This window comes from Lontra canadensis, unplaced genomic scaffold, assembly GCF_010015895.1.
Source record: "Lontra canadensis isolate GAN:19392208 unplaced genomic scaffold, GSC_riverotter_1.0 scaffold11, whole genome shotgun sequence".
In the NCBI taxonomy this organism is placed as follows: domain Eukaryota; kingdom Metazoa; phylum Chordata; class Mammalia; order Carnivora; family Mustelidae; genus Lontra; species Lontra canadensis.
Window position 1 is genome coordinate 6,395,857 of NW_022631005.1, and position 22,159 is coordinate 6,418,015.

The window sequence follows — 22,159 nt, forward strand, 5'->3', positions numbered from 1 at the left end:
ACATTTACATTTTGCTTTTCCCCCAGATCACTTAAACCTTAACCATTTTAAGCTAAACCACCTTCAGATATTAAAATATCATTCAAGAAAAGCATTTACCTGAAATAATAAATAACACTAAATTCAGTATTTTAAGGGCAGGGTTAAAGAAAATTACACAAATAATGAGTTTATATTTGAATAATTTATTGCAAAGATCCATACATCATTTTTCAAAAGTGTTTCCACAGCTTCCATTGTTCTTTCAAGTTTTTTTTTCATTTTATTTTATTTTATTTCTTATTTCTTTTCAGTGTTCCAAAATTCACAGCTTCCACTGTTCTTAACCAGTTTCTGTATCTGTGCCCTTCCCAATTCTAAAATAAGTTCCTGACCTTACATTATTTTCTATATCATCTGTAAACTTAGAGAGGCGTTAATAAAATTCTGTGGTTAAGAGAGTATTTAATCTAGAAATATGTATTATCCTAAGACACCATTAGACTTATTCTCATATATGCGGATCAGGGAAACAAATGAAAGAAATCCAATTATTTAAGACAGTAATCCCTTAACTCTAGGATTTTGTTTTAATTATAAAGAGTGTGTCTTATTAAAAACAAAACAAAGCCTTGTCCTTTAAGAGAGAAACTCCTTGTTTCTCTGGCAAACATGCATGCAAGATTTCCTAAAGAATGCAATCAACAAATTAATTTTGCTATTCTTTAATTTCCCGTGATATAACTGACATCTTAAAAAGCGCATCAAGTAAACAATTATGGTTTCACCTGTTCGTGATGTCATACCAGGCACCATACAATGTTAATGGAAATGTTTACTTCTGTTTCCCCTCCTCCATCCCACCATGATCACAGACAAAATCCCCTGCACTAAAAATGAACAACAAAAAGTGTAGGCAGTAATAAACATTTAAAAGAAAATCGCTAAGTAGTCTACTTCAAATAGGACTCCAGATATACCCAGCAACTGAAAACTCTTGATGAACATCCCCTATCCCTCTGGGGTGGCGGGAGTCCTGGAAGCGATGACTGAAAGTAAAGGGCCTGTTCTACAAGAGGCAAAAAGAAAAAAAAAAAAGTCATTGGAGACTCCCTTAGTTGTTCCTACACTTATCATACCCAGAGGGAAACTCAACCACAGTTTGGGAGAATTATACTACTCTTTGGGTCCAGGCCACTAGCCCACTTAAATGTTGAGTGTTGGGTCCAGAAGGTGGAGGGAAATCCCTCTTTCTCGAGGGACAGTAGGCCCCTGCTTCTCCTATTTCAGGCTTAAAAGAAAGCTGCTTAGGCACTCAACACAGCCTTACTCGGTTTTACCACCACAAATAAAGCTTTCAATAATCCTGTCCCCCTCACTGAACCAAGTTTTGGCATGGAAGGCACACAGACCTCACAGAGGCCAAAACTGAGCCACAGCAGGTCCAGCACCTCAGGTAACTGGCAAGAGCCTCCACTAGGTTTCAGCCAAGGGATGGCAGGCAGGGGACAGAAGGCTGTCCTAATGACATAAGTCACCCAAGGGACAGAGAGAGCCTAATAGCAGCAAGGGCGACTGAATGAGCAGAGAGATATAAATGAGGACATGCTTAGAGTCTGAAGGAGACCAACAGCTGATGCATGGAAAAGAGAAAAGTAGAAAGTAAAAGCTGTTCTAGCTATTATCTGAACAACACAGACATACACTGTGACTAGGACTGTATCTCTTACATATACTTACTTTGTTGGGTTTAGATTTAGTATAAAATGTGTAGGTAAGAATTTTATTGACAATATCCTCTAATAAATGATATTAGGAAAATAAATCTTTTTATACATCTTCCTCTGGAAAACATGGACCAATATTCTAATTCAGAGACCATTCTTTCATTTTGAGATTTTAAATATGATATACAGCCATATTGCTTTCTTTGAATTAATAGCTAGGTCTTAAAAAAAAAAAATGGGAGAAACAAAGAGGAATGCAGAAAAGAAAATTCCAGACAATGGTAATGTGTGGTCATTGCTTTTTGTTCAGAGTCATACCAAAGTGAGTAGAAGGGATCCCACCTAGAAATCAATCAGTGGCTTATGTTCTCTAGAGGTTTTTCCCCTATCCTAAAGCAAAAATATCACGACTTCATAGAAACTTCACTTCCTCTTCTTTTGCCTGTCCTTCCAAAGCCATCAAAGATACTAAGATTAGCAATCAGCCCAGGATATGAACTGACCAATGATACACCACAACTACTACACACTTTCATAAAACTCAAAGAGTAATTTCAGAACCATCAAAAAGCAATTTTGGACTACAAATTTTGGGTCCTAAAGGGTCCGTACGAGGGCTCTTTTCTAATTTAAAGTATCAATGACAAAAAAAAAGTTAAACGAGATATCTTTTTAAAATAACGCGCACAGGAAGCTTCAGTTTCTTTCTGAATTATGCCATGGAGGTTATTAATTAATATCAACAGCATAAAAAAAACCCAGACTGTGAGCCTACTCTAATGAAATACTGTAGATTCACATTAAAAAGTGACTGACAGGTCAAATTCTGAAAAAGAAACAGTAGATACCACCACAAAACTAGCAGATGTTTCTTGAGGTCATTTGTACAAAAACATAAGCATATGTTAAAGAAATCTGACACTATCATGGAATCAGTTGGTGTCTAAAATAATAGCAGCTCCTTATGGCAATATGGTAATATCCGTATCAAATGCACAACACATTATGTTGCAACAGTATGTGCAGACAAAAGAGCATCGGTGGCAGCAATAATGACCAGTGCTTTCATTATGGTGAAAAAATAAAATTAGAAGGTTATAGCCAGGGCATAGTATTGTTTAACAGTAAACTGAAGATGATAGACAGTATGTTGAATTTTCAGAGTCTGCACTTCACTGATTTTATGGAGACTCTTATAAAGGCAGAATATTAACCGAGTAAGAACACTCAAGTTTTTATAGGCACCTCTGACATGGGTTTTCTGATTTCTTCATGCTTCCTAAGAATAATGGTGAAAATAGCTGTTGTTTTCAAAGCTAATGGTAGTACTTGATTAGTTTAGGATATGAACAGGAATTCTTCAGTTCAAATCCATAGTTCAGCCTGGTGTCCTATACTCAGTATTTAAGCAACTGGTAACTACTAGGTCATTATTGTAGAGGAAAGCTGCAAACAATTTAGTAAGTGTATTATCAGCTTCAACCTCAGAAGTCTGAGATCTTGAAGGATAGTTCTTTGGAACAGTCATACACCACAAAGTATATGGTGTATACAATGGATGCTAATTATTATTGACTAAAAGATCTTTGAAAAGCCAAAGGCAAAAGGCATTCCATAACTTAACGATTTTATTTATTTGAGAGAGTGAGTGAGCACACAAGTGGCGGTGGGGGGTGTACAGCAGAGGGAGCAGGAGAAGCAGGTTCCCCACTGAACAGGAAGTGCAATGGGGGGCACTCAATCCCAGGACCCTGGGATCATGACCTGAAGGCAGCCGCTTACCCGAATGAGCCACCCAGGCTCCCTGGCATGCCATAACTTTTCATACTAATTGTTGGGATTCACATTATACTGTAGGAAAGTTAAATTTGAAAAAGCTGTTAGAATTACAATGTACATATTTTGCATCCACTGCTTCAGCATGGAAAAATGAATCCAGCATGTACCTAGCAAAGTGCTCAAGTATCAAGAAGATTTGGGTAAAATTAGATTTACCCATAAGATATTTCCACGGCATGAAGCCCAGTGACAGAATAGGTTTGATCCCAGTATAAAACACTCAAGCAACTTGGAAAAAGATTTGTCTTTAATTCAGAAGCTAGAATACCAAGACATTTCCCCGACCCAAATATGAAAAATGCTAATTTACCAAATGGAAATATGATTTTTAGAGAAAAATTTCTACTTTTGAAATAAGAGATTATAAATCAAGTCCCATGACAAAAATGTATTTGTAATTTTTTAGTTTACCCTAAGTATTTAAACAAATTATCTGAAATAAGTAGGTTATGAATGGGACTTTAAAAATGCATTCTATCCAAGGGGCGCCTCGGTGGCTCAGTCATTAAGTGTCTGCCTTTGGCTTAGGTCATGATCCCAGAGTCCTGGGATCGAGCCCCACATCAAGCTTCTTGCTCCTCAGGAAGCCTGCTTCTCCCTCTTCCACTCCCCCTGCTTGTGTTTCCTCTCTTGCTATGTCTCTCTCTTGTCAAATGAATAAATAAAATCTTTTAAAAATTTAAATAAATAAATAAATATGCATTCTATCCAAGATTTTAAGTGCAACAAGTTTCTTTCTATATAATGAAAACAAAACATACTCTACCTTCTCTTTACACTTTCAGTACATGAAAACACGCCTAATATAAGGAAATCATACGTGCCAACAGTTGCTCAATTTTATTGATCTTATTCTTTCTGCACAGGTGGACATAGAAAGTCCTTTGAATTAAGTGTAACGTTCAGTGCACTTAAAAGGTTAATTTGGAATATTATTTGTATTAGACAAACTCCAATTTTAGGAAATGAATTTTTTCTGAGTTTAAAGTCATACATAAAAAAGTTCTTTTCTAGGGGCACCTGGGTGGCTCAGTGGGTTAAAGCCTCTGCCTTTGGCTCAGGTCATGATCCCGGGGTCCTGGGATCAAGCCCTGCATCGGGCTCTCAGCTTCGCAGGGAGCCTGCTTCCTCCTCTCTCTCTGCCTGCCTCTCTGCCTACTTGTGACCTCTGTCTGTCAAATAAATAAATAAATAAATAAGTTCTTTTCTACATGCAAAAATTAATGTGTTTAAGATAGCTTCATTGATTTTTAAAATTTCTGTAATACCTAAATATTATGGCTGTACAAAGATCATAAATTTCCAATATTTAATGTTTTCTGAAAATAGCTTTAATTTCTTTTCTTAAAGTAGCCTCAGCCTAGTAAGAAACATGACACAGCTGACAGCCCAAGGTTCATGAAAAACATAGATCTGAAGCTTGATGGGTTTCAGCTTACAGTCCTTCAGGAGCCATTTCTCCAGTTTATGCATTATTCAAGCTTTCAATTTCCCTTCTGTTTGGACATTTCGCTAGTCACTGGCATATTTGGTGCATGGTACAATGCATTTCAAGTAAGATACTTTCTCATTTCGCTATTCTGAGAATTTTAGCAGTGTCCACTCTATCCATTCTGTCATACACATTAAAAATCTCAGCATCACCATTATTTCGTCCCCTTCCCTCAAGCCCCACATCCTCCAAATTCTATCTCTGACAACATCCCTTTATCTAGCTTCACCTCTCCTTTCTCCCTGCCACATGCACACGGTCTCCTGGATCTTCTGCTATACTTGCCGCTGAACTGGGCTCTTCAGTGTGGAGCCCATTTATACCCCCTGCTGGTTCCATAAATACCTTCTCAAAATCCAAACTCTCTTGCTTTAAAAAAAAAAAAAAAAAAAACTTGACGTCCTCTGACATTCCGATTTTGCCACCCCTTACTCAATTCAGGGTGAGACACCAACTTCCTAGCCTGATATTCAAGTCAGTACAAATTACTGACTTACCACAAAGTGCTGTCATCTCCCTCATTTACACATACACGCTCTGTATACCCTATGCTGATTTTCTGAATAGGTCAAAGCATTCTCTCCTGAGATTTGTCCCTCAAAATTGTGTTCGTAGAATTTTTTTTTTTACACCTTTGTGTTGCCAATTCCCAGTCATACTTTCAAGTTTATCCTCACTCACATCCCTCTGTAGCTTTCCCTGACCTCCTCCTCTACCCATCCCAACAATATGATTTTCTCTAACTAAAAGTGATAACTTCCATGTATTTTATAATACCCTGTAATATCTCAAAGGCACATAAGATAGGCTGCTAATAATTTTGCCGGTAAGTCTCCCTGCAGATTGTGAATATTTGGAAGTAGAAATTGTGTCAAATTGATTACGGCATTCCTGGAGCCTCCCCTCACCCCAGCACGAAACAGGTGCCCCCTAAAGTTGGGGGAAATAAGCTACAAGTATGAATAATTTAATGAGAAAGACAAATTAAAACCATAGGGAAATACAATTTCTCATCTATCAGGTTTTTTAAAACTTTTACAACATACTCTTTTGAAGAAACTTCGCAGAAACAGGTGCCCTCATACAATGACAAAAAGGCAAAACAATTTTTATGAGGTAATTTGGAAATATTAAGCAAAACTATGCAAGTGGTCAGGGGGGTACATGGGAAATCTTTGCCAACTTCTGCTTAATTTTGCTGCGAACCTAAAACTACTCTAAAAAATAAAACCTATTAAAAATTACATAGGTATTTATTCTTCAAGTCAACAATCCCACTTCTAGGAATCTATTCCAAAAATATACTGAAAAAAAAAAAACCCACAAAAGGATACATAAGGTTTTTCATTACAACACCATTTTTTTTTTCCAGCAACAAAAATGACTAGAAGCAACACAAATCCTTCAATGGAGAGCTGGTTCAACAAACTACAGTACACAGATTATTGTGCAGATATAAAAGCAAGTGTGGACTCTCACTATAGAGTGATATGCCAGGTATATTGTTAATTTAAAAAGAAATCAAAGCGGAGAAAAAATATGGTAGGCTACTATGCACTTAAGAAAGTAGGAAGGGGTTGGGTAAGGAGTATATACATATAAGCAAACATGTACACACACACATACATACACACACGTTTGCTTATATTTACAAATGAATAAGCCAAAAATTTGAAAAGACAAATAAGCTTACCTATAATAGGAAGGAAGAAAAAGCATAGAAAAGACACAGATAAAAAGTTACACTTCCCAGAATATAGATTGTTTAAAGGGTCTGACTCTGGAACCCTATATTTTTACATAATTACAGAATAAAACTGGATTTGAAAAAAAATGCCCAAAATTACAAACAAAGTTAAACAGATAATTCTGTGCACTGAGTTGAGGATAGACTATCACAGATAGGAATGATTTTTGGTGTCTTTAAAACACAGTACTTTGACTACACACACCATCGACCCTGAGTGCTATATACCCTAAAAGCAATAACAAAAAGTTGCAGAATGATCTTAAATGGCTTTCAGAAGTTACACTGTTAATGGCAGCATTGGTGTTACTATTCTGTGATTTATAGGTGTTGTAAGATAAAGCAAGGGAGCAAGTAGGTATATTGTTGCAATTAAAAATCAAGATTTTAGGGCCACCTGGGTGGCTCTGTGGGTTGCACCTCTGCTTTCAGCTCAGGTCATGATCTCAGGGTCCTGGGATCAAGCCCCACATTGGACTCTCTGCTCAGTGGGGAGCCTGCTTCCCCCTCTCTCTCTACCTGCTTGTGATCTCTCGCTCTGTGTCAAAATAAATAATTAAATCTAAAAAGAAATCAAGATTTAAGGATAGCAGGAAAGAGATAAAGCAAAAACCTTTAGTCCTGAACTGAAACTGGAAGTATAATTCCATGACGCATTTTCTTTTTTAGAAGAAAAATACATACTTCCTAGCTGTTTTCTGGAAAACAAAACAAACAAAAAACAAAACAAACAAACAAACAAAAAAAACATAGAAAACAGGCCTATTGAAGGGAAATATTGGAAATGAGCACAAGCAGTGCTCAAACTGTGGTCTTGAAATACCACTACCCAATAAAAGTAACTAAGTTTCCTTGATGATCAGGTTGATACCATGTCTGAGGCATGACCTACCATTCCAGAAAGCCAGAAAACGATCAGAGACAGCAGAGGGAATGTCAAAAGAACTTAGAAGTCAACTTGGAGGGCTTCCCAACCATCCCAAATGCCAGAATTAGGACAATTCGAGAATTAGTAAGAATTGGCATTACTGTAAATTAAAACCTAATACCTAAGTTCTTAACAGTCATAATAAACCTCACTGGTCATTATGGCTGCTGTCATCTCCCTTTGAGGAAGAACGTTCCTTTCTGCTGCAGAGAAGGTAGTTACCTTTGGCCCCCAGCTGTTGGTCCCTTCAGGCTCTACCTCAACTCATTGCTGAGGTCGTACTATTCCCAGACTAAACACAGCTGAGGTTCGGCCATTTCTGGCCAAGGCAGGGCTCCTAATGGGCAGTCTTTCCCCCCAGATCTCACCATAGGTAAGCAAAAACTTGACTAGACCTGGATCATGGGCTGAGGATCTCCCTGTCCCTGCCTGCTTTACAGGTGTCAGATTGGCCTCAAAGTCACAAGGGTATCCCTCCCTATCAGTCTCCCCCTACTTGTATCTTTCACAGATACTTGCCCCCAATAAATTTCTCATATTCTTATAAGAAACTAGAGACCAGACAACTCAGTTTGTTCAGAAAAAAAATTGCAAGGGAAAAAAGAGGAATCCGTGGATTAGAAAATATTAAAAACCCAGCAACCAACTGCAAAATGGCCCTTATTTCCCCCCGTTGATTTCTATTTAAAGAGAAACAATCAGGAGACTGTGAACACGGACTGGATATTTAAGGATATAGGGGATTATTTTAAATTGGAATAGTGCTTTTGTGATTATATTGTGGCTATTTTTTAAATCCTTATCTCCTAGAGATACATGCTGAGATGTTTATATGTATAGATGCGATTTATGAGGTCTAGGAATTGCTTCCAACTATTCCAGAGAAATAAGAGGAAAAGCCAGGACATAGATAAAACAAGACTGAGTTTAAACAATTTCAAGGCCAATGTGTTCTACAGAGCCTCACTCTTCTCTGGGTTTTATATAAAGACTTCTATTATTCTTTCTACATTTGACTATGTTTAAGGTTTTCCATAATAAAAACACTGGATTTTTTTTTTTTAGCTATAAAAATTCCCACTTCTTTTTCATCATGTACTCTGAAATGGAAGTACCCCAAGAAGAATGTGATTTCCATGGTAGAATGGTCTTCAAGGCCTGAAGGAAATCTGATGATATTACTGTATTAAAGGTTTTTCTTTTTGTTTGGGCCGCGATGCTCCCTCACACGCAAGATAGACTCCTGATGGCATGAGGGGGAATTCCTTCTTGCTTGATCCAGGAAGCAGCAGAACCTAATGGCACAGTATGGGCTCACCCATCAGAATGGTTGGCTTTGAACTCCATTGCTAGTATGACCTTGGACAAGTTATTTAACATCTCTGGGCCCTAGGGATAAAAATCCTACCTAGACTACATAATCTTGCTGGGAAGATTAAACAAGATAAGATACTTGGCACAGGACTTGGCAGAGTAAACATCAATAAGTGTTCACGGTTTTCAGTCAAACACTGGACACTGTTGTGTAGCAGCAGTTTTCCAGAACACGGTTTCTGATTAAAATCCTGCAATGTACGCAGGAATTCCCTGATGCCAGCTGGTATATTATTTTAGATTTATCTTTAGGCTTACCATAAGTCCACAGCACTATGCCAAATTTTTTTTTTAATATGCATACGTGAAGGCCTCCCTGCTTCTTGATTTAGTCATTTATCACACCGAAATCCTCAACTTCTGGTCCACATGCCAGAAGTTAGCATAAAACTTAATTCCCTTCAAACTCCATTTCTCTTTTTCCTTTTACTTCTCTCATCACATACTGATTTTGGAAAACTTAAGAGCGTATGAATAGTCATGGCTACTAAGAATCCCCTCCTTTTGCTCATTCTACACATACAACCAGATTTCACTTGTCCAGGATGTACTACATCTTTGGCTCAGTTCTTCCAAAACCTGGGCAGGATACACTCATATGGAAGACTTCTAGAAGGACTGATGTTTGTAGATTTGTCAATATTTGAAATGTAATCTAATGACCTAGTCAAGTAACAGGCTCAGCAGGAGAGACGATAAGGTTCAGAATGAGCAGTGCAGAACTGAGTTCACAGGGAATTAGGTCTATTACCTCCCTAGCCCTTTAAACAAGGATGGTCCATTTCCCCCAAATTACAGAGAGCACAAAAATGCCCAGTCCAGGCAATGCCATCCTCCTGTGTATCCAACCTACCCATCAATCCCATTACCTACTACCACGGCTCTTTGATTCTTCAGCTCCACGTTTAGACTTTGGCGATTCACTTCAGGTCCTCCTGCTTCCCTCAGTCCCAGCTGGATTCGCCTCTGGTTTACTGACTGTGATCCAGACATTGGACTCTCGGTTTTTAAGTCCCTTGGCTTCAGCACAAGCACGGTTCCCCAGTTCCCCACATAAAAAGATATTTATGTGCCAGGTCTAGCCCTCAAAGATCCCTATGTGGTGGGGGGCAAAAGAAAGGGAGACATAAAAGTAGATCAAGGTTCTAAAAGTACTTGCCTTCAGAGGGTGCCGTATGGTTAAGGAAACCATCAATATGGAGACTCTCAGGGAGCTGGGGTATGCAGGCTAAAGACAGTTATTTCGTATATACTATTTCTATAGTAAGAAACAGATTAAGTTTGCCAAATCTCAGTTCAAGTAAATCACAGCCACCAAGAGGAATAATACAATCATTTTTAGAGACAAGATTTCAACTTTACTATCAACTCTTACTTTGCAACAAAAGTTTTTTTTTTTTTTTTTGTATTCACAAAATAGGTTAAAGGGCTTTGCTGTCTCTAGACTCTGTGGTTTTGTCTAAATTGGCTGCTCGGGTTGTAGGACTGTATCAGTTTTACATGAAGATTTGGAAACGGTACCTTCCTGGAGAAGTAAATATTATATTAAAACAGACACCTTAGGAATAAAGGAAATTAACAATTTCAACTCTGGATGCATTAGAGCCCCATTATCCAATGTGATCACCACTAGCCATTTGTGGCTATTAATTTTAATTAAAATTAAAAATTCAGTTAATCACAGCAGTCACATTTCAGGCATACTAGCTGTGTGTGGCTGGTGACAAGGGTACTGGACAGTTCAGACAGACTATCCCATCACCACAGAAGCTTCAAGTCATGCTTTAGAGATTCACTCTACATTTGTTTTCTGTGTGGACCAACTTACTTTAATAAGAAGCTTTTATACAATAGGACTATTTAATATTTCTATAATAGCTCAACAGACCTTTCAAAGCACTTTAAAAACTTCATAAACGATACAAGCAGTTCCTTGGTAAACTTGATTTTTCCTACCCATCTTATTAAAAGTCCCTCAAATCTGACATCTTAGGAACAGACTGACCATTTTTTTAAAAGAAGTATTTTCTTAATATGTAGACTGATAAATCAAAGCATGTTTTACCGAGTAATTAATCTTTCAATAATTCACACAACAGGTCATTTTGGGGTTTAACCCCTGCTTCCATTATTTCTGACCACAAGGTCCACCGACAGATGTCTCACTTTGGATGTACACAACAGAAGACTGGGATCTGTTTCACGTACATCTGTTCCCAAACAGCTTAGGCAGATTAATACTTAGAATGCACCCAGCTCTCCTAAGTCCCAAACAACCATTAACTCTTGTTGTTTTTAAATTATTTTTTCTCATTTTCGCATTTTTCCACACTACCTTTCACACTGGTAAGTTTCCAGCAAATGTTTATACATGTAAAGCTAATCATTTTAATGCTCCTAAAAGAAACACTTTCAAGACCTTATTCTGAAGCCCAGCTTTCTCACATTTTCTGGTTACTGCTTTAATTCAACTCAGCTCAGAGCTAGGGTAGGAATAACCCTTTGGTGAAAAAGATCATGAAATTGTGTAACCTGAAGGAGGAAGTCCATGAAAAACAGAGAATTTTAAACCACAAGATTTGAGACTCTCATTTTTTTCCTATTTAATACATAATATTCAGATGCTAATCAGATTATAAAATCCTTGCCCTGAAATTTGCTTAAAAGGCATCGTAAATGAAATCAAGGATAAGCTAGTCTTTTTATCCATCATAAAAAAATGTGCTGATGACTAGCGCTAACCAACATTTTTCCATCAGAAAATGGTTTCTTCCTTTCCAAAGATAGGCCCGGGGCTGAGAGGACTGTCCACCTCTCTCCACTATGCCCTGAAGCTGTGGAAGGGCAGGAAGGGGCCTGTTTTTCCCCCATGTGTTTCTTCTAATTAGAAATTCGTTAGGGTTGAGTGGCTCCTGCTGTCAAACAAGACCTGTCTGCAGGCACTGGACGGTTGACCCCACTGGTCATTCAAACCTGAGACTTATTTATGTCCTAACACCTGAAGTCTATGAACATAGGTAATTCTTTAAAAAGCAACTTCAGAGTTAATGGTTTTCGACGATTATATACAGTTGATCCTTAAATAATGCGGGGGTTGTGGGTGCTGACCCACGCGCAGTCAAAAAAATCCACGTTTAATTCTTGATTCGCCCAAAACTTAAGAGCTAACTGTTGAACAGCAGCCTTCCCAGCAATCATAGTCAATTAACACATATTTTGTCTGTTAAATGTATTATATACTGTATTCTTACAATAAAGTAAGCTATAGGAAAAAATGTATCTTTCAAGATGAACATTTATACTTCTGTACTGCATCAAAAACAAAAAACAAAACTCTCATGTCAATAGAGCTGTGTAGTTCCAAGTCAAGTTGTTCAAGGGTCAACTGTAATGAAATGTCTCATTCTGCAGGTGAAGAAACTAAGTGGAGTTAAATCACTTGCCCAAGTCAGTTACAGTCCTGATAGTCACAGAGATAAGACGGCAGGTCCTTTGGTGCCCCGTCCTGAGAACATTCCTGCACCAGGCAGATTACACACAGCTGGAGTGGGGAACCTATAAAAGGTCCCATCACATTTTTCATACATCAGGATGCTATCCATTAGTAAATGGTGAGGCTTCCAGTGTGAAAAGGCAGAGAGATCTGTGGGCATTTGGTATTCCTGTCACAGAAATTCCTAAATTGATCATTCTTAACTGTATTAAAATTTGAGCTTAATACAGCTTAATCCTACCCATTCCTAACTCTCCCTACCAGGAGCTTTTCCTTTATGGTAAAACATGATCCACCCGGTCACACAGTACAATAAGCAGATCTGGCTTTGGGGAGCCACAAAAATGGCTCTATCTTCTGCTTTCATCAAACTTTTCAAGTAGAAGCTTACTACCTGCTAAGCAAACATGGCAAGAAAGTTGTCCTTGGCTGAGATTTAGAACAATGTCAACAGGTAACTGGTGATGCTTTTGAAGACCTTGAACTCTGAAAGTGATCCAACAACAGCACAAGGACTAAGTTATAAAATACACATATCTGTCTAATACATGTGCCCATGTCCCCTTTCCTGTGCACCCTTCATTTCTGACGCCTCCCCTCCCCACCCCAGTTCCAGGCACTGGAAGTGGTACTGGCAGCACTACTCTTAATCCTCTTTGCCTAGATAGGGTCCCATAACCCAGGCTTATCTGGTCTCAGACAACTCACCTGATCCCTCTCCCCTTTCTTCAGGATTTTGTTCCTTCCTAGGTCACAGCTATGTGGGTAATTACTTTATATTCATAGGAATAAACTGTTCATTTTATATTTACACAAGAAAAATGGCCAGATTTTAAAATTCCCATAGAAAGATCATTGGGTAACATTGCAGATCATCAACCTTTTCTGAACAGATGACGCCCTTCTGTGCACATATTTTACATTGTTGTGGTGGCCTCCTATTCAACCTATGCCCAGGTGTGCTTACCACCCTGCAGCTGAGCAAGAGGGAACCTAGCCAAGGCACCCACTGTGGAGAAGTGGGCCAACATTAGCTTATTTTTTTCTTTTTCTTTTTAGAAGAGTTCCAATACTTTAAAGAAAAACGGAGGGGATACTCCTGCATGTGATGCAAACCTACTGTTAAGTAGCAGTATAATAAAGGGTACAATGCAATAGGCAAAACTAAAGTTCATGGGACCAGTTAGCAAATTCATTCAACAATCAGTCATGTGTCAGACACTCTTCAAAGTGCTGACAGTTAACAAACCGATGGTCTGAACATCTTTTCCCCCCACCTAGATCTAGTCTGAGAGTTATACCATCAGCCCCCCTGCTTCTCAGGCCTTCAGATTGGGTCTGAATTCTATCACTGGCTTTCCTCGTTCTCCAGCTTGCAGATGGCATGCAAGGGGGACAGCTCAGCCTCCGTAATCCCACAGTAGATCTCCACAAAGCTATAGCCCAAGTTCCATTTCTCTGGAGAACCCAAACACATTCTAGATTTGTCAAAACCCATAGAATGTACAACATCAAGAGTGAACATCAAGAGTGAACCCTAATGTACACTATCGACTCTGGGTAATGATGGTTCATGTAGATTCATGAACTATAACAAATGTACCACTCTGTTGAGCAATGTGGCTAACGGTGGGGGGGGGGGTTGGCTGTGCATGTGGAAGGGGTAGAGGGCATATGGGAAACCTCTGTACCTTTTGCTCAATTTTCCAGTGAACCTAAAACTGCTCTAAAAAATAAAATCTACTTTTAAAAACCATGAAGGTTTAAAAACTGAGTGGTCTTGTACTCTTTCCTGTGTATGACCTAATAATGCCCAGCGACCCCACTCCACACTTTCCTGGAACAGCCTGTCACTGGCCAAGGAGCACTGGACATACCCCACTACATCCTTCCACACCACAGCCTCCCAGGTTATGGTAACCTTGATACAGCTCTTCCTCCATTAACTGGACCAATTTCACTGGTCTTTCAGCACTCACCTCTAACCTAATTCCACATCAGAGATTATTTCTCACATTTAAACTTGTGTCTTGGTACCTTCTTTTCCCACTCAGTGTACTAAGTAAAACATCCACTTCTAAAATAGAAGTTCTTATGAAGCTGCTAGGATTCCGACCTTCCAATTTTAAGGCCTAAAGTGGCACACTAGGTATTCAGAAAAAAGTAATACACCTAGATGAAAAAAGATGGGTTTTAGAACAAAACAACAAAAACAAAACAAACTTTCAACCTTTATAGTTTTTAATTTCTACTTCAGGAACACTAAGCAAGCATACTTTTCCTCCATCACCACTCAATTTAAAACATTTCCTTTCTTGTGTCATTATTTGCCTTTTTCTGGAGGGGCACTGCAACACCAATCTGTATGATCTCTCATTGCAAGGTCGTGGTTTAATTCTGTCGTGTTTCCCCTTCATTGTAGGTAAAATTGGCTCTTGTAGGCTAAGCTCTATAACTTCTATATCCTCCCAAATTCAAACTGACTTAAAAACTTAAAAGTTAGGGATATGGACATAGAATTCTGTCAACTCAGAGCTTTGATAAAAGTCTACCTTGGTTGTCAAAACACCTGAAAACATTTTAATTAAAGTATAAGTGAGCCAGGATGGCTTATGGAGCAGAGCCAGAATTCACACTCAACCAGGGCAGACTCCCTGACTAGTCGGAGGCATTTTGTTAGCTTTTTGCACAAGAAACTTTAAAACAGTAACAGGTTTCTATAGTACTAGTATAGGGTGGCCGGTTTTCCAACCCAGAAAGATGGTTTTTTTTTAATTTTCTTAAGTTGGTATTCAACTAGGTGAGACAGTTTCACATCCCAGTTTCTCGAGGAAAAAAAAAAAAAAAGACTGACTTGAAATAGTTCTATTGTAAATAAGGCACTGTAATATTTCTAAGTAACTCAAGTCAATAAAAGACGAATGCAAGTAAACAGCGTGATTAAAGTTTTAAAGTTAACATTAAGACTAAGCCTGTAGAAGCCTTGATTCTAGACAATGGCAAGGAATGTGAGGGGCGTCGAAGTCCAGAGAGAGCCCAAAGTGGGGCGGGGGGGGGGGTAGGCTTAAAATTCAGAAGTCAGCAAGAGAGGTGGATTCAGAACCCACATGTTGGTGTACTCTGCAAAGTGCTTATACTCCCAGCGCACGGGCAGAAATGGACGGATTAAAACTTCAGCTGGGAGGGAAGGAGGCCCTTCCAAGCAGCTTGAAAAACATCGCCCCTCTGGGGCTCAGTTCTGTTTTTTTTCTGCCTCGCAAAACAGAAGCTGAGCGTGACTTCGCTCCGGAGGCGGGAAGCCAGGCAAGAGGCAGCAGGTAGCGCGAGGCCCCTGGAGGTAGATAAGGTTCTCCTCTTTTGGGAAGGAGGGGGCGGTGGCGTCGGGACGCTGGGAGAGGAGGAGCCTGGGGGGAGCGGAGTGGAAGCGGCGGGAGGTGGAGGGAGGAGGAGAGGGTGAAGGCGCAGCTGGAGGTGAAGGAGCCGGGACCACTCACCCGCGGGTCGCTCGGGTTGGATGGGCCACCACCTCAGGGCCAGCTCGCTCAGCACCACGTCGCAGCTGCTCCTCCCGATCTCGAAGATGCCCCGCAGCAGAGTCTGCCCGGCCGCCGCCTCTGGCTGTAGCCCGGACGCCCACAGCGCCGAGGGCACAGCGGCCGCCGCCGGGGGCGCTTCTTCCTCCGGGCCGCCCTCCAGGGCGCTCACGCGGCCTCCGCGCCTCCCCCGGGGCATGGCGGAGACGCTAGCTGAGCTGGAGCTAGGGGTCTGGGGAGGCCTTTGAGGAGGAAGTGGAGGCCGCAGCAGCCACGGCTCCGGCTGCGTCGGGCGCTGCCACAGCAACCGCGCGCAGGGCAGAGACCCAGGAGGGAGGCGGGGCGGGCAGGCGGGGCCGCCGGGACCCAGTCCTGCACCTCGGCCTGCGGGCCGCGGGTCTCTGCCGCTCACTACAAAAAGATCCACGTCCCGGAAGAGGAAAAGTGTCTCCCTCCGCCAAACTTTACTCTTCGCGGTGATTTAGTGGATTGCGCTACCCACAGCGCTTCTCAAACTTTTACTTAGCCTCTGGGCATCTCGTTAAAATGCACATTCCTACTGAAGCGGTGCGGGATGAGGTCCGGGATACCGTATTTCTAAGAAGCTCGGGGTGATGGCGACGCCCATGTCTTGGTCGGCAGAGCACAGTTCGCGTTGCAAGGGCCTCTGTTTTTTGCATCTCCTTCCCGGTGGGCTCTCTTGGAAAGCGGAGGTCACGCCCACAAGTGTTAGCTGGTTTTTCTCACTTGGTATAAAGCGCGCATTTCCCAAGTGCCCCGAGGGGAAGCCAAAGTCTCGGGTTTGCATCGACCGATTCTCACCTGACAAGCATAGTATTAAAAGAAGATGCCTTATCACCATGAGCACTAACGTATAGAATTATTGAATCACTATATGTACACCCTTAATTATACTGGAATGAAAGGGGAAAAAAAGACAATAAAAAGTGCCTTTGTGCTATCAGTATGGACGGTCCCACTTTCCTCAAGATCTCTCCAAGGCAATCTTGTCTTTGCCTGGATCTGGCACTCCCTGGAGGGAGCTTACAAGCAGCAGGCCTTGTTCTCTTGAAGGCTACCGCTGTAATGCAGTGTTACCTGGAAATGGAGAGGGCCCCGAGGGGTTCATCCATCACTTTCTTCTGGGAGTGGAGAGTCATGAAATTAGCCGATGGTTAATTGGGAAAGCACAGAGAGTCTGGAGGCCAGTGGTTCTCAATCATGGCTGCACATTAGAGTTACCTGGGGAGTTTAAAAAAAAATCCAGATGCCCAGGCTGCACTTGAAGACAATTAAATTGGAATCTCGGGGGATGGGACCCAGCTTCCCTGATGATTCCAGTGCTCAGCTAGGCCTGGGAATCGCTGCTCTGAGCGGTGGATGAACCGGGAGCTGACAATCTGTGACAAGGAAGCAGGGAACAATGGAGTTCTCTGGAAGAGGAGCCGGGTGGGAGGTAAATCAGCAGCCTTTTCATAAGGTCAGAATAATTATATTGAGAAAAAGTTAGGGGCAAGGGACTGAAAGAGCAAATTAAATTCACAGAGTTGTGAATTCTCGTTCCAGGGTGCTCGGGCCTCACCATTGACTTCAGGCTCTTCTCACTCCTGCGCTTGTCCTGGTCACGCTGCAAAGCCAGACGGAAGACCTCGTGGAAGCAGAAGTGTCTCAAGGTTCTCTGCTCAAACTTGGATTTCGGACAAGCCGGGGAGGAAGACTGGAGGCCTGGCCAAATCCCTTTCAGACATAAAGCGCCTGTGTGTCAGTTAAGCTGGGACTCTGACTGTTTAATGCTCTGAAAACAAATACCCAAGCTTCCAAGCAAAGCAGGGAAGAGCCTCTGTTTGATCTGATCCCGGAGAGCTGTTCCTTGGAGCAGAAGTGCAACTGCTTTGAAACCCCATGAAGGCTTCAGGTGGCTCAGCCGAGCCCTCATCAGTGGGGAGGCCCGGGCCCGAGTTGCCCAGTTGCCTGTCCTGGAGTCAGCATCTTGTATTCACAGCTGTCCGACCGTCAGCCCAGAGATCCCTGGCATTTTAAAAGTTCACTGAGAGCCAGGGCAAATAGGCCAAGGCAGTGGCTATTTCTTAGGACCTTTGCAAGTGCCAAGTTGCCATTTTTCAAGATTCATAGGGCCAGACAGTCAAAACAATTGACTTTGCTTCTCTTGAGGATGACAGTAATAGCTGTACTCCATTCTTTCCTCTTGATGGGGGGCGGGGGGTAGTTCTCTGTCCTCAGCATCTAGCTACACAAGCCTCAGGGCCATGGATTTGCATATAATACAGGGTTCCTGGAATGAAGTCACCAGGCCCAATCACTCCCCTGAACCTTAGGCTCTATGTCCAGCTGCCTACCTGACATGACCACTCAGCCATCCAGTAACCATCTGAAACATAATGTAACTAAAACCAAACTCATGATTTTCCATCATAAACCTGTTCCTCCCAGAATGTTCCAAATCTCAGCAAATACTGTTGTCAGAATCCTTGATGTCATTCTTATTTCTTCTCATCGTCTCGGACTCCCATCCAATTCACTGGCAAATCCTGTCAATTCCATCTGCAAAAAAAGACTCCTTTCAGGCTCTTGTCTTCCTAGTCTACACCTCTACACTTCTCACTGGACCACTTCAATAGCCTCCCACCCATTTCTATGATTTCCCCTTTGCCTGTACTCCCTCCTCCAGGCCAGAGTCTATTTTCCACCTGGCAATCACATTGCTCCTTTTAAAAGTAACAAGATCGGGGCGCCTGGGTCGCTCAGTCTCTTAAGCAACTTCCTTCAGCTCGGGTCATGATCCCAGGTCCGGGGATCGAGCCCCGCATTGGACTCCCTGTTCAGCGGGGAGTCTGCTTCTCCCTCTGCCTACTGCTCTGCCTACTTGTACTCTCTATCTGTCAAATAAATAAATTTTTTAAAATTGAAAAAAAATAAATAAAAAAATAAAAGTAACAAGATCGTATCACTCCCCACTCACAAACTTCCCATGATCTCCCATCACTCTTGGAACAAACTCAACATGCTTGGCAAACGTACAAGGCGCTACATAATCAGGGCTCTGGCTACCTCTCCAAGGTCACCTTCTAATACCTTTCCCCTTGTTCCCCCACACAAGCCTCCTTTCTAGTCCTCAAACAGACTGAGACTAGTCCCTTAGAGCATTTGCCTTGCTCTTCCCTCTTTGGAATGCTTTCCCAGCCAGCCAACCAGATGGCTCCCTCCTTCATCTCAATCACTTTGCTGCTTAAAGATCTTCTTCTCTGAGAGAACATTGCTGATTTCCTCCATCATTCACCTTTCTATAACCATGGGTATTAGTTTTTTTGTTTTTGTTTTTTAATACAACCAATTGTAATTTGTAATTTAATTGTTTTTTTTTGTTTTTGTTTTTTAATACAACCAATTGCCCTAAACTTAGTGGCTTAAAACAACACTATGTATTATCTGACATTCCTGAAGCTCAGAAACCTAAACTCTGTTTCACTGGACTAATATGAAGTCATCAATAGGCCTGCATCCCTCTTGGAGGCTCTGGGGAAGAAGTCATTGCCTTGTCTTTTCTAGCTCCTAGAGGTTGCCTGTATTTCTTGGTTCATGCCCCCCCAACTCCCACCTCCATCTTCAAAGCTAGCACCATCGCATCTTCTCTCTGCTTCCATCCTTCCATCTTATGTCTCTGACTTTGCCCTTCTTTCCTCCCTGTTATAAGGATCTTTGTGATTACATTGGATCTATCTGGATAATCATTAACTGTGTTTGCAAAGTCCCCTCTGCAATATAAGGTAACATTTTCACAGGTTCTGGGAATTAAGACATAGACATCTTCAGGGCAGCATTGATCTCTCTACCATCCCCTGCTTTATTTTTCTTTACGTCCCTTATCATTACCTCTTACTCCATTTACTTGTATGTGTATTGTCTAGATAGCCCATTGAATGAGTTAATGCACTTAGCAACCGTGCTGGAATGTAAGAAACACTCAATAAATGTTAAGTGTTGGGACACCTGGGTGGCTCAGTCAGTTAAGCATCTGCCTTCAGCTCAGGTCATGATCCCAGGGTTCCAGGATCCAAGGCCGCATCCATCTCCCTGCTTAGTGGGGAGCCTGCTTCTCACTCTGCCTGTCCCTCTGCCTGTCACTCTGTCTGCTTGTGCGAGAGCTCATTCTCTCTCTCTCTCTGACATATAAATGAATAAATAAATAAACCTTTTTTAAAATGTTAAGAGTTATTATTATTATTATTATTATTGGAATAAAAGCTCCTTGATGTCAGAGAATTTATCTTGTTCTCCCCTGAACTCTCAGTAACTGATACAGCACCTAGCACGCAGTATGTGCTCCAGAAATATCTGTAACAGTAATATACCTCCATAGTTGTTCCCCTTAGTTCCTGAGGCTCAGTTGTTCCATAAGTGATGCATATATCTGATACCCTAATGCATGAAAATTGCTCTCTGAAAATTTTTAGATCGCTTCCTGAACATTGCTTTCCCTGCTTTGACTGAAGCTTGGGCGTTTGTTTTCAGAGCACTAAACAGTAAGAGTCCTAACTCCGCAGGCACTTGGTTGCTTTATGTTTGGAAGGCATTTGACTAGGTCTGGAAACACAGTCTGCACCCCTGGTTTTTGTTGTTGTGGGTTTTTTTGGTTTTTTGTTTGGTTTTGTTTTGTTTTTAGAAATTCACATCTGAGCAGAAGACCTTGGAAAACTCTCTGCTTTTAACATTGTTTTCAGGAGGTTATTAAGTATCTGAGAGATTTAGGCCTAATGGGACAGTCTCCTAAGTCAGGGACCCCTTCTCAGTTCTACAGATGGAGGCAGGTGAAATTACAGCCAACCGAGACATCCAGATCTACCGCATCGAGGACAGAGGACAGGGAATTCTAAGGCCTGAATTTTGGCCAGTGGATAATCCTAGATCACAACCTTTGATCGCCCACAGGCTCTGCTGGCTTCAAAGTTTGATGTTGGTGAGCATAAATGAGTACCAGTGTTATCAAATTACCATCAACACAACCTTTTTCAAACTCTAGCTTACTTTAGAGAGTATTTTTTACTAAGGACTGCTTGTTGCAGGTAGACTCAAATCCAAATGTTCACCATGACCTATGAGATGCCTTGTGACCCGCCTCCTCCCCTCCCACTCACATTCTATCTCCTATCATCATTCTTCCCTCCATGCTTCCTACGCTTATGTCTAACCACATTGGCCTTCTTCCCATTCTTCAAATAAACCAAGTTTCTTCTTCATTCAAGGCCTCTGCTGTTGTAATTTACTCAGTGTGGAACCATCTTTACGATAGCATGGCTTTTTGGGGTGCCCAGATCAACTTCATGTCACCTTCTCAGAGGGTCTTCCCTGGCCAATCAGAAGTTCACCCTTACTCAAGCTTATTTTCCTCTTTACCTTCCCACTATCCAGATGTATGTCATTGCTTTATTTGCCTACTTCTTTCTTGTCTGTCTCCCCTGTCCTATCAGATGGGTACCTCAATGACAGCAGTGACCTGGTCTGCTGCCTTATGGTTATGTCTCTTATGCCTAGAACAGGACCTTTAGAAGAACAGATGCTGAATAGATGTTCGCTGAATCCATGAAGAAATAAATTAACTTTTTAAATTGAGTTCTTGTATTAATTTTTTAAATCATTGAATATATTATATCACATAGATGAGGAAAAAAGAAAAATTTTGACATATTTAATTTCTCCATATCGATATATATTTTAGGTGAAATGAGCTTTAGTTATGTCCAACTTTCAGTCATTTCTAATACAAAATGTGCACCTTCTCCTGGGGTCTGCCTCCCTCTCATCCTGAGTGGAGATTTTGTCAGAATGCTCTTGCTACCCTAGTTCTTGCTGCCTAAAATATAGAGAGCAATGTGCCTTTGCAAAAATTATAGAATCAGATGCAAAGTCCAGGACCTCATAGATGAGGATTTTTGGATGTATGCCTCTTATTCTGGGAAACTGTGAACTAAGATTACGAGTTATCTGCCCCCACACATCAACACACGATGGTGAGACAAGCAGAAAATAAC

At 41.2% G+C, this 22,159-nt stretch overlaps 1 protein-coding gene across 2 annotated transcripts in view; it reads right to left on the bottom strand.

Annotated features, from left to right (window-relative positions):
* CERKL (ceramide kinase like) overlaps nucleotides 1-16,394 on the bottom strand; it is a 122,298-nt gene extending 105,904 nt beyond the window's left edge. For both annotated transcript variants that reach the window (XM_032856053.1, XM_032856052.1), the window contains exon 1: nucleotides 16,074-16,394. In XM_032856053.1, the coding sequence (XP_032711944.1) occupies nucleotides 16,074-16,311 (238 nt within the window). In that variant the 5' untranslated portion in view covers nucleotides 16,312-16,394. The remainder of the gene's footprint in view (nucleotides 1-16,073) is intronic.
* Nucleotides 16,395-22,159: the final 5,765 nt, after the last annotated feature.